Source organism: Nuphar pumila, chromosome 2, assembly GCF_984573655.1.
Source record: "Nuphar pumila chromosome 2, dmNupPumi1.hap1.1, whole genome shotgun sequence".
NCBI lineage: Eukaryota > Viridiplantae > Streptophyta > Magnoliopsida > Nymphaeales > Nymphaeaceae > Nuphar > Nuphar pumila.
Genome location: NC_143250.1, coordinates 95,630,310 through 95,641,473, shown reverse-complemented (window position 1 = coordinate 95,641,473; position 11,164 = coordinate 95,630,310). Strand labels below are relative to the sequence as shown.

The 11,164-nt window shown below is 38.7% G+C and overlaps 1 protein-coding gene across 1 annotated transcript; it reads left to right on the top strand.

Moving 5' to 3' along the window:
* The first annotated feature begins 1,107 nt into the window (after positions 1 to 1,107).
* On the top strand, positions 1,108 to 4,310 carry LOC149846233 (uncharacterized). Its single transcript, XM_089996266.1, has 2 exons — positions 1,108 to 1,973; positions 3,652 to 4,310. The coding sequence occupies exons 1-2, from the start codon at positions 1,320 to 1,322 to the stop codon at positions 3,904 to 3,906; spliced, it is 909 nt and encodes a 302-aa protein (XP_089852392.1). The 5' UTR covers positions 1,108 to 1,319; the 3' UTR covers positions 3,907 to 4,310.
* The last annotated feature ends 6,854 nt before the right edge of the window (positions 4,311 to 11,164 follow it).

Genomic DNA, 11,164 nt, shown 5'->3' with positions numbered 1-11,164 from the left:
TAAGTATGACAGGCAAAACAAGAACTGCTAGGCCTTTAATATTGGGGGTGGTTTATTCATGTAAATATCAAAAAATCTCTCTACCTTAATTCTCATGCATAATTGCATGCACCAAAAAAAATGAGGCAAATGGGAATCATTCCCTCGCTGTTATGGGTTAAAGTAAACATGTCCCTTCAGACCAACGGGGGCTCGGCTTGTCTGGTAGGAGCAGCTAGCGCACGTTACCTTTGGGTTGGGAAGTTGCAGGTTCAAAACCCAATGTTATAGTTGTATAACCGGTAGGGGTCATCCTAACCCCTGCTAGCCTTTAAAAAAAAAGCCCTAGCATATTACATGAAACATTTTGTAAATATCGCGCCTTTTTGGGATTCTTTTTGCAAAATATCGGATATATTTGTGACGTAGTCCTTAAGGGTTCAGAGTTTGATGCACCGTCCATCCATTAGATCTACGGTCAATGTCTGTGAGCGTCTTATCTGCTCTTTGAATGCTGGAATGGCCTTGATGTAAAATAAGCTCAACTCTCGGCCTATTCGCCAAAAAGCGTAGGTCGGTTCCCATGATCCATATCTCAGGCAAAAAATACCGCCGATATTTTGTAAATATCTCAAATTTCCAGATGCTGAACACCAATATATCGCAATATTTTAAATGTCATCCATTTGAAAAATACAGCGATGTTAACTAGATATTTAACCTTTTAAAGAAAACGTTAACTTCATTTTTTTTTTCATACAATAAAACCTCTTTTTATCTTTTAGAATTTTTATTTTTAAAAAAGGAAAGTCGAACTTTTAATCGTCTTTTTTTGACCCTTTTTATATATTTCGTGCCTACGATATGTACCAATACTTTCCCGAGAAAAAAAAAGGTTTGATTTATCGTCTCTGTCTGTGATGACGTCAGCCCTAGGCTCCTATGGGGCGCCCCCACACGTGCGAAGACAGAGAGAGGAGAGGAAAACCTCAGGCAGCGTGTTATTTGAAAGCACAAAAGAAAAGGGCATTTGGCGTACCCGAGGGATGCTGTCCGTCCGATCGACCGCCAGGTCATCGATCCAATCCATCGGACGGCTGTAAGAGGAGATCGAGGGTTCGTGTTTGCAGAAGGGGAGAGAGAGAGAGAGAGAGAGCTCGTAACTGGTGGAGTCGATTCCCCTTTGTTCCTTTCTCTCTCCTTTTTTTTTATTTCCTTCCTTTTCTTTAATTATCCGGAAATAGAGGGAACGCTCGTACTGTTTGAGAAAAAGTTTGGGTTTTCTAGTTTTTTGAATGTCCGGATTTTTTTTCTAGAGAGAGAAAGAGGGGATAGCAGCCATGGGCGGAAAGGGGGAGAAGGAGAAGGAGAAGGAGAAGGAGAAGGAGAAGGAAGTGAGGATTCTGAATGGGAAGGTGGAGTATGATGTTGATGTTGACGCTGATGATGACGATGATGATGTAGAAGAGGTGGTTGAGGTGAGGGACGACGATGAAGAGGAGAAGGATGGGGATGAAGATGGTGGTGGTGATGATGATGACGACGATGATGGTGATGACGACGCTGAAGATGATGATGATGGGGAGGACGAAGAGGCGGAGGAAGATGATGGGAATGATGATGTTATGGTATCTAGACCATCCGCTCCCCAGATTCAGGAGATAGACGGCGAGGATGATGACGAGGACGACGATGATGATGATGGTACTGGGGGAGGTGATGATGATGATGATGACGATGATGGGGAGGAGGAAGAAGCGGACGAAGATGATGAGGATGAGGGCGTGATGGTGTCCAGACCAACGGCTCCCCAGATTCAGGAGATAGATGGTGATGATGATGATGAAGACGATGAGGATGATGACGAGGATGGGGATGATGAAGGAGGCGATGATGGTGCCGGCGCATCTGGTCGTGGTGGTGATGAAGACGATGAGGAAGAAGAAGATGATGATGATGAAGGGGAGGTCGATGAGCAAGGAGAGGAAGAAGAGGTATTTTTTCTTCTTTAGATTGTGATGATCATTTTCCTTTTTTTCTTCTCTATTTCCTTCTTTAGGATGTACTGAATTAAGCATGGTGGTCATTATTGGAAGAGCTTTCTTTTTTTCTTTTTTTTTTCAATGGTGGTTTATGCTATTTTCTCGTTGTATTCTTAAAGATGAAGACTAGACATATAATTCATTTTGGTAAATGGAAACTCTTTTTTGACGGCGAATGGTTTATTGTTAGTCTGTGCTATTAGTGGATAAGAGTTTTTGCAATGATTTCTGTATTCTATTTTATTTATCTACTCTTCTTGTAGTTTTTTTGGGGGTAAAATATTAAAAAATATTTAGGTTTTCTTCTTTTTATTGTAGAACAATTTTTTTCTGAAAATACAAAAAAAATGAGTTTTCTTTTTCCTTTAGGAAGAAGAGGATGAACAGAGGGTTATAAATTGGTTTCTGGTATATTTTCATTGAATTTGGGTTTTCTTCTTATGGAAGTAATAGTGGTTATTTTGGCTTCCTCAATATTATTTTTTTTCCATTTCCTTGTGATACTGATTTTGGATTTTTATTAGGCGATGAGAGTTTCTCTAGGAAGAAATTTGGAGAAGATATGTGGTTTGTAATTGCTTTTGATGTTTTTTCCTTTTCTAAGCTCTCGTGCAGTCTTGCTCTCTTATCTAGTTGTTGCGCTTAATTGCTTTTAACTATTCTGGTTACTGCTTATTTTGGGTCATATTGTCTGGATTTTTCACCTGGGTAGTGCTATTTCTTTGATTTATTCCTTGTTCTCTCTTCTTTATCTAGTAATTTTATATGCACTATTGCAGCTACCGTATGACTGCTTCATCATTACGCTTGTCCTGTTGGATGAGTGATTCCTTTATCTCCTTTCGGTAGTTGGTTTAATGCCTTATCTTCCCTTTGTTCCTTCTCTACCATTCAAAAGTTTGAGCCTCCACACACCCTGTACCAACTGATTTTAATATTGAAACTCTTTTTAAATTATTGGTGACCATAACCTCTCCATCTAAGACAAGGTAAATTTGTTGGTGGTTTTTGTTATTTAATTGACGATAAAAATATATTCAAGCCCACAAACTTGTTTAATAGTGCTGTAGAATCATCATAAGGTTATTAAGATCATCTAAATCTTCATCGTTTAAAAGATCAAATCGATTTTTTTTGTAACTTATCGAGAGGGAGTTTGATTTGGTTATACAGTGTGTGTGTGGTTGGTTACCAAATATGCCTTTCTCGAGGTAACTCGTGAGCTTTGATCCCTATCATGATAGTTATGATGGTAATCAGTCTATTATCGCGAAAATGGTAATTGGTATCCGTCGTCTCCATTGTTTGCAGAACATTGAAAACACTTTTTGGTATAATTGTGTTTTTTTAACTTTTTTATTAGGGCGTTTTTCACTTTCCATGCCAGTCTTGTTCTTCATAGGATGTAGTGTTTCCACTCTCCCGTTCTAAGGCTGGTTGCAGTTATCTTTTCTTGGCTTTCATTGCTAACGTTGGGTGTTTTTTTTACTTGACATTTTTTTCTTTTTTGCAAAGGGTAGAAGGATCTCTGCATTCATCAGTTTCCAATCTGTTGTATGTTTTGTTTAATTGTTTAGTCGATGTGTTTGGCAGTCTTAGCTTATTGTCCGAGTGTTTACTCTGAATACAGGAATTGGGAACCGAGTATCTTGTTCGGCCTATAGGGCGTGCTGAGGATGAAGAAGATGCCAGTGATTTCGAACCAGGTGAAGAAAATGGTGAGGATGAAGATATAGATGATGACGATGGTGATGATGATGATGACGATGACGACAGTGATGGTGGTACTGGTAGTGGAAAAGTTGAAGTTCCCGTACAGAAGAAGAGGTCTAGAAGTGATAATGCTGGCGACGGGGACGATGATCAGCGGCCATCCAAGCGATAACCCAACTTGCTAGCGTTTATAGACTTCTTACACAGTCCCAGATCAGACATTCTCAATCAACCATGATATCTGCCGAAGGCAGTAGATAGCAGAAAAGATGGTAAGGATGGCCAAGATGCATCAGGTGCGAATTCAGAATCGTATGGTTCAGTGATGATAAAAACGGTGGTGCTGGGTCTTTTACTGTGTTTTTTATGGTGCAATAAGTTTCTTTTGCTTCACAGGAGCAGAAAACTAATGTTTTCTCTTTGTTGTTTTCTGATCCTGGCTTTTTCCTACATTCCTGCTCTTACCCATTTTGAGTATCTGGCTAAGCGCATCTGCTACTTCGTTTAATGTTCGTTGTTTACATTAACCTTCCTTTGTAATTACTGTATTCCAATTTTCCTGTCCTTTATTTGCTCTCTTTCTCTTCATTTGCTTGTTTTTATTGGATATATATATATATTTTTATTTTTACTCGGAGAAACCTTTCCAGGTGCATAGACCTGCCGTACTTACGGTCGTTGTCCCCCTCAGCGTGAAACTCCGAGGGCTTACCAAGCTTCGGCTTACGCAGGGATGATGCCTATGGGATTTGAACCTGGGCTAACCATCAAACGGGCCAAGGCTCCCATCCCGCCAAACCCCTTTGGGTGTATTCTTTTGGGGTATTGTTGCCTTTGGGTTTTTTTGATGTTCAATCCACGGCAGGAGGCTCTGTGTTTTTCCCACATGAACCCAAGTTGTTTGCTCTTTTCCTAGCGAGGAAGCTGTCCCTATAGAACCACCAAGTATTCTTGGTTTTAAACAGTGTGCCACATGATCACTGTCAGTTGATGGATTGAGCTTTTTCTGTGGGCTAGCACAATTCATGATGGCGCTTTTCTTTGATGAGGTCATTAAATTATATATATATATAGTCAAGCTAGGGTTTGGCAGACCCTCAGTTACCCGACGTGCAGTAACAGCTCCTACCAAACAAGGGAAGCCTCTGTTTGCATCTTTCGTATTTTTTTCTTCATTTTTGCAAGTTTCATATGTTTTTGTTAATGCTGGTTTGTAAGACTTTTTACAACCACCATGAGTTAACCAGCCTCTCTCTCTCTCTCTCTCTGTGGAAAAGTTGCAGCTGCCAATTCCTAGATTTGGCGATTAGCGTCTTTAAAAAGTGTTAGATGCATAAACTTTCATCATAGCTACCATTTCCCAACATGGTTTCTGTTTCTTCAAAACAGGTTGTTCAAGTACGTTCATCCACCACCAAAGGGGGCTCCACGTGGTTGGTACGAGCTTTTGGGTGAACGTCGCTTGTGTTGGGACGTTGCAGGTTCAAAACCCAGTGTGGTAGTTGAATGATATGTCTAACCCTAGCTTACCTTTAAAAAAAAAGTACGTGCCCCAACAGTACTCCAATTTTGTATTTTTTAAGTTTAAGTTTTTGTAATAAAAGCTTTTCTTGTTCTGCAAGGCAAAGTTGGTGTCGATGTTGTGAAAAGCATTCAGGCTCAGCTAGGCGATCCACAAAAAACTGAAGCTAAGCGAAAGCTTCAAATTTTTTTAAATTTAAAGAAAGCTTTAAAAAATATATTATATACTTTATATTTTTGCAAGAAAATGGATAAAACTTTTTGTTTTTTGTTATTATTTGTAATTTTTAATATTGTTGCTAACTAAAGTATACATATAAAAATCATTTTTAACGTGAGACACATATAGTTATTAATATGCTGTTCATAATTAGGAAACTCCCCTTCGTATAAATGTGTAGTGACAAAAAAATACAATCTTATCTCAACAGGAAATAGTACAAATAATAAGAACAACATTCATTGTGATGGCAAAAACCATCAAAAAAAATAATGACTAACTAAAAAGAAAAAAAAATGACAAAAAAAAAAACCCTGAATCAATTCTTGAGAGTGAGAGTTCTTCTTTCTTTAGGTTGGGAGAGGGAGAGAGAGAGAGAGTTATTAGAGGGAAGGAGAGGCAAAGAAAGAGAGATCAAGAGTGTGAGAGAGAGGAGAGAGACAATGAGTGTGTGAAAGATACAGTGAGAGCGAGAGGCAAAGATTAAATGGAAAGAGAGGCGAGTGCCCTAAGGGTATGTTTGATGCACTGTTTTCAATGTTATTTGAACGATAATTATGCTAAAAATGGTGATTTTCAACAAACGTTGAACGCAACGAATGACGTTCTGCGCGTCCGCCACATTCTTATACACATGTTATTTTTGTTTCCCCTTATTACAAAAATAACAGGAATGAAAGGGAAAAAAATTTCTCGATGAGCGTGTTGAACCATCTCGCACACCCGACACTCTCTTCGAGTTGTGATTTCTACCAATCTTTCGGTTGAATAATGAGTGTTGATTGGCATAAAGTGAGCAGACTTGGTGAGTTTGTCCACAATCACCCATATTGAGTCATGTTGTCTCTTGGATTATGGTAATCCTACGATGAAATCCATCGTAATGCTCTCTCATTTGTATTTCAAAATTTTGATCTGTTGCATTTTACCGTCAGGTCATTGATGTTCGATCTTAACTTGCTGGCAGGTTAAACACTTTGAGACAAATGTAGTTACGTCTCTTTTCATCCCCCTCCACCAGTACTTCTTCTGTAAGTCTTGAAACATTTTGGTGCCTCCAGGATGGATAGTGTACCAACTATTATGTGCTTCCTGAAGTATTTCTTCCCTCAGCTCAGGGTTATTTGGAACTCATATCCTTTCTTCCATCCATATCCCTTCATCTTTTTTCAAATGGAAGAATGTATCATCTTTATCAGCTCAAGCTTTTAATTCCAAGTACTGGGTGTCCTTGAATTGTTCAGCTACAATTTGATCAAGGATCTTGATATGGATTGTCAAATATGATAATCAAATTTTGCCTGAATCAACCAAAAATAGCTTCTAGTTGACGAAATTCTTCATCAACTTTCATTGTTTTGCGAGGCCGGCGAGAGTGCCAACAGTCTTGTGACTAAGGGCATCTGCTATGACATTCGCCTTTCCAGGGTGATAGGAAAGCGTGAATTCATAGTCTTTGAGAAATTTCAGTCATCACCGTTGTCGCATATTGAGTTCTTTTTGTGAAAAGAGGTATTTTAAGCTTTTATGGTCTGACAAGACCTCAAATTTCTCTCCATACAGGTAGTGTCGCTAAATTTTGAGTGCAAACACTACCGCGGCAAGCTCCAGGTCATGGGTTGGATAGTTTCTCTCATGGATCCTTAATTGTCGTGATGCATAAGCGATCAATTTGCTGTGCTGCATCAATACACAACCTAGACCCATTCTTGAGGCATCAGTATAAGCTACGAAGCCTCCTTGACCAAAAGGTAGGTAAGGACAAGGGCAGCAGTAAGCTTTTGTTTAAGAACTTTGAAGCACTCCTTACACTGGTTGTTCCATTCGAACTTGACTCCCTTTTTCAAAAGTTTTGTTATGGGTACGGTGATTTGGGAGAAGTCCTGTATGAACTTCCGATAGTATCTGGCAAGTCCAAGGAAGCTACGGAACTCAATGATATTCTCTGGTTGTTTCCAATCTATCACAACTTTCACCTTCGTAGGATCTACTGTGATTCCATCTTTTGATATTACATGGCCAAGAAACATCACTTTGTCTAGCCGGAATTCACATTTTGAAAACTTGGCATAGAGCTGATTATCTTGAAGGGTTTTCAAGACGATTTTCAAGTGCTCCTTGTATTGTTCCTCGTTCTCGGAATAAACAAGAATATCATCAATGAAGATGATGACAAACGTATCCAAGTATGGCCTAAATACTTGATTCATCAGGTCCATGAAGGTAGTTGGCACATTCGTGAGTCCAAACGACATTACTACGAACTCATAATGGCCATACCAGCCAGAGGGGCAGCGGTGGAGGGCGACAATGATGTTTTCGGCGGATATCGATCGACTTTGACGATGGTCCTGATCGTCGATTCATCCTCTGGCATCACATCCTTTGCCGATTCGTCCAACATCGCTCTTTGCTGCTCGCCGCCCCGCTGCTCGCAGGTCGCCCCTCCGTCGATTGTCGGGAGATCCGTTGCGGAGCCCCAATCGCCCTCCCTGATCCTGCCTGCCACTGACACCCTCTCCCACTGGAAACCCTGGCGCAAAAGATCGAAAAGTCCGTTTGACGGCCCGACACCACTTCCAAAGCTAGGGTTTACTTTAGAGACATGTCTTGGCTATTGTTGTTCGAGATTCCTCCCCTGTGTGGAAGCCAATGAGAAAGCATTGGAAGCTGAAAGGAGACACCTTCTCCCTCTCTCTCCTTGGTGCCTTATGTGGTCGCGACATCCTTCATGGATGCCACCATTAGGAAGACGATCAAACAAGTTTCTTGTTGAACTGTTTGAGTGTTGTGTTGGTGCTGTCAAAGTAGGCTAACTATTGGGCGAACACTTACCAACGTTGTAACACCAGAGCTAAGAACACTTTTCCCTATTCCTATGCTTTTGGAAATGTAGTTATGTGTAACTGATTTTTTTTTGGATAACTTTTGTGTTTGTTCTTTGTTTAGACGTTTAATTAGGATCTATTTTTTTTTTTTGGACATATGTTCTTATTTAGTATTGAACTTGATTAAGCATTGAATCTGATATATATATTTGTTGTTCAAAAGAAACCTCCTTTTCTGATTTTTTATGGTTTTGCTGTTCACAAATGTATAGCTGAATGAACCGATTGCGTATTCTGTTTGGGTTGAATCAACTCATTTGTTTTATGCATGAAATTCAGCTTCTTAGCAATTCCTGTTTAGGAAAGAACTACATTCAGTTTTGATTTGTACTGCTGAGGCATATGCTAATAAACTGATTTTTTTAATGATTTAAATATGAATTTTTGGCGTGCTCGAAGTTCTTTAAGAAGGACAGAGGTGGACTACGAGATGCTTAGAATACTATAATTCACCAATAGGCATGATAGGTGATACAACAAACCCTTTGTTGGAAGGGTGTAACAACTAACAAGTATCAATTTGCATCGGATACTATGTACATGCAATTGATTTGCCTCAAATTACATCTCCATGTCAGTCGAGCATCAGTTCCTTCTGTGAATCAGCTTTTTTGCTTTGTTTTCTTCTGCAAGTGTTAAGTTTTATCAAGCATGCCAAATATCGTCGTTGTTTATATATTTTATGGCCTTGCTATGATTCTTTTTGTTACTTTTTTTTTACTTAGCATTTCCTCATCTCTCTCTGGTTAATCTTGTGGATGCAGATAAAGAGGGAGATAAAGATTTTGCAGAACCTTTGTGGTGGGCCAAACATTGTGAAATTGCATGATATTGTTAGAGATCAGCACTCAAAGACCCCCAGTCTAATATTTAAATATGTCAACAATGCTGACTTCAAAGTTCCTTATCCAACATTATCTGACTATGATACACAATATTATATTTTTGCGTTGCTGAAGGCAAGTCTATGTTTTTCCATATATTTTTTGCAGTGTTTCCGTGAAAATGGCAATTGATGGTTTTTTTTTTGTTCCTGTGCTTCACATGGGGATATTCTTCTAAATTTTCCAAGTTTAGGAATGGATTAAGAAAGTTACGATAAGCATTTCACTTTTCACTTCTGGAGGCATAGATAACCCTGTGTTATGTTCTAAGACAACACACAAACACAGATATAGATAACTCTGTGTTTTGTGCTATGAATTGAAATATTCTTTTAATCTTCTTTACCTTTTTAAGACTTTGAGGTAATAAAAAAATGTTGACTTGTGAAAATCTTCTTCACCTTTTTTTTTATAAATAAGTATAATGTAGAATAGTTTTTGAAAAACCATATTTCGGGCAAAAAACCAAATTGATATCCATATTTAGGGCAAAATCCAATTAGAGATCTATATTATGGGCAAATATCAAATTTGAGATCCATATTTGGGGCAAAAATCTAATTCGAGATCCATATTTGAGGCAAAAATCTAATTTGAGATCCATATTCAGAGCAAAAATCTGTGAAGGCCTAATGATGCTCCAGTTAGAAGGATGGAGAAATTGGAAAATATGTTAGTTACAAGAGGTCGGGGTAGGCCTAGGAAGACTTGGATGGAGTTGATAGGAAAGGATATGAATGCTTTGAACCTCTCCGAGGACATGGCATTGGATAGAAATGATTGGAGGAGAAGGATTCATGTGGAAGACCCATAATGATTTTCTTTGTTGGTTCATATCGCCGACCCCAATTGTTTTGGGATGAAGGCGTAGTTGTTGTTGTTGTATTCAGAGCAAAAATCCATATTAGGGGCAAAAATCTCATTTGAGATTCATATTCGGGGCAAAAATCCAATTTGAGATTCATATTCAGAGCAAAAATCTATATTTAGGGCAAAAATCTCATTCAAAATCCATAATCAGGGCAAAAATCTCATTCGAGATCCATAATAAGGCAAAAATCCAATTTCAAATCCATATTCAGGGCAAAAATTTATGATTTTAGATATAATTTCGTAATTGAATCCATATTTGGGCAAAAAACCATAATAAACTTATTAAAACTAGTACAATGGTAAGCGGATCGGGTCAGACCATCCAAAATGAATTAATTCGACTCATTATCCATGACTGTCCAAGTTATCCACACATCGTCATCAAACAACAGACATTTGGAACATAACATCTTAGTACGATCCAAACAAATGTTGGACTTGGAACAATTGTTACAAAACGAACAGAACCAATGTTTTGTTCCATCCTTTTTGTTCATTTTGTCCAAACCTAAATAAGCCATCAAACATGCCCCAAGTATCAACCTTTCCTCATATTTAGGGTCAGCCTCCATTTGATTGAGACGCACGCCTAAATAGCCCGAGGTGTGCCTTGACATGGGGCATGCACATCATAGCTCTTGAGGCATATGCCTTGAGGGCTTTAGGCTTTTTAAGTGTATCTGACGGTGTAAGGTGCCTCATCTTGAGGTGAGACACTTTTTGCACCTTGAGGCACTTTCGATAACATTGGTTGAAGTACTCTTGAGAAGTGGTGGATTTTCAAAAGTTTTATGGGTGAAAGCATGTGAAAGAGGAGGCATTTGTTTCATAAAGAGATTCACTTTTATAGGAATTAGGGCTTCTTTCCTACAAAGGGTTTTCTAAAAGGGTGAAACAAACATGTTTATGAAAAATATATGATGGGATTTACAATAAATGCAAAAAAAATAGCTTTTCTACCAAGTGGGTTCATACCTAAGTAAGTATTTTTTTTCTTCAAAGTGGCCCTTAAAAAAAAAGGCTTCCTTAAGGGTGAAATGACTT

Bases quoted from the DNA above. Each gene is read 5' to 3' on its own strand.
- LOC149846233 (XM_089996266.1), top strand. From the start codon at position 1,320: ATGGGCGGAAAGGGGGAGAAGGAGAAGGAGAAGGAGAAGGAGAAGGAG. The intron at 1,974-3,651 runs GTATTTTTTCTT...CTCTGAATACAG, and splicing joins AGCAAGGAGAGGAAGAAGAG to GAATTGGGAACCGAGTATCT.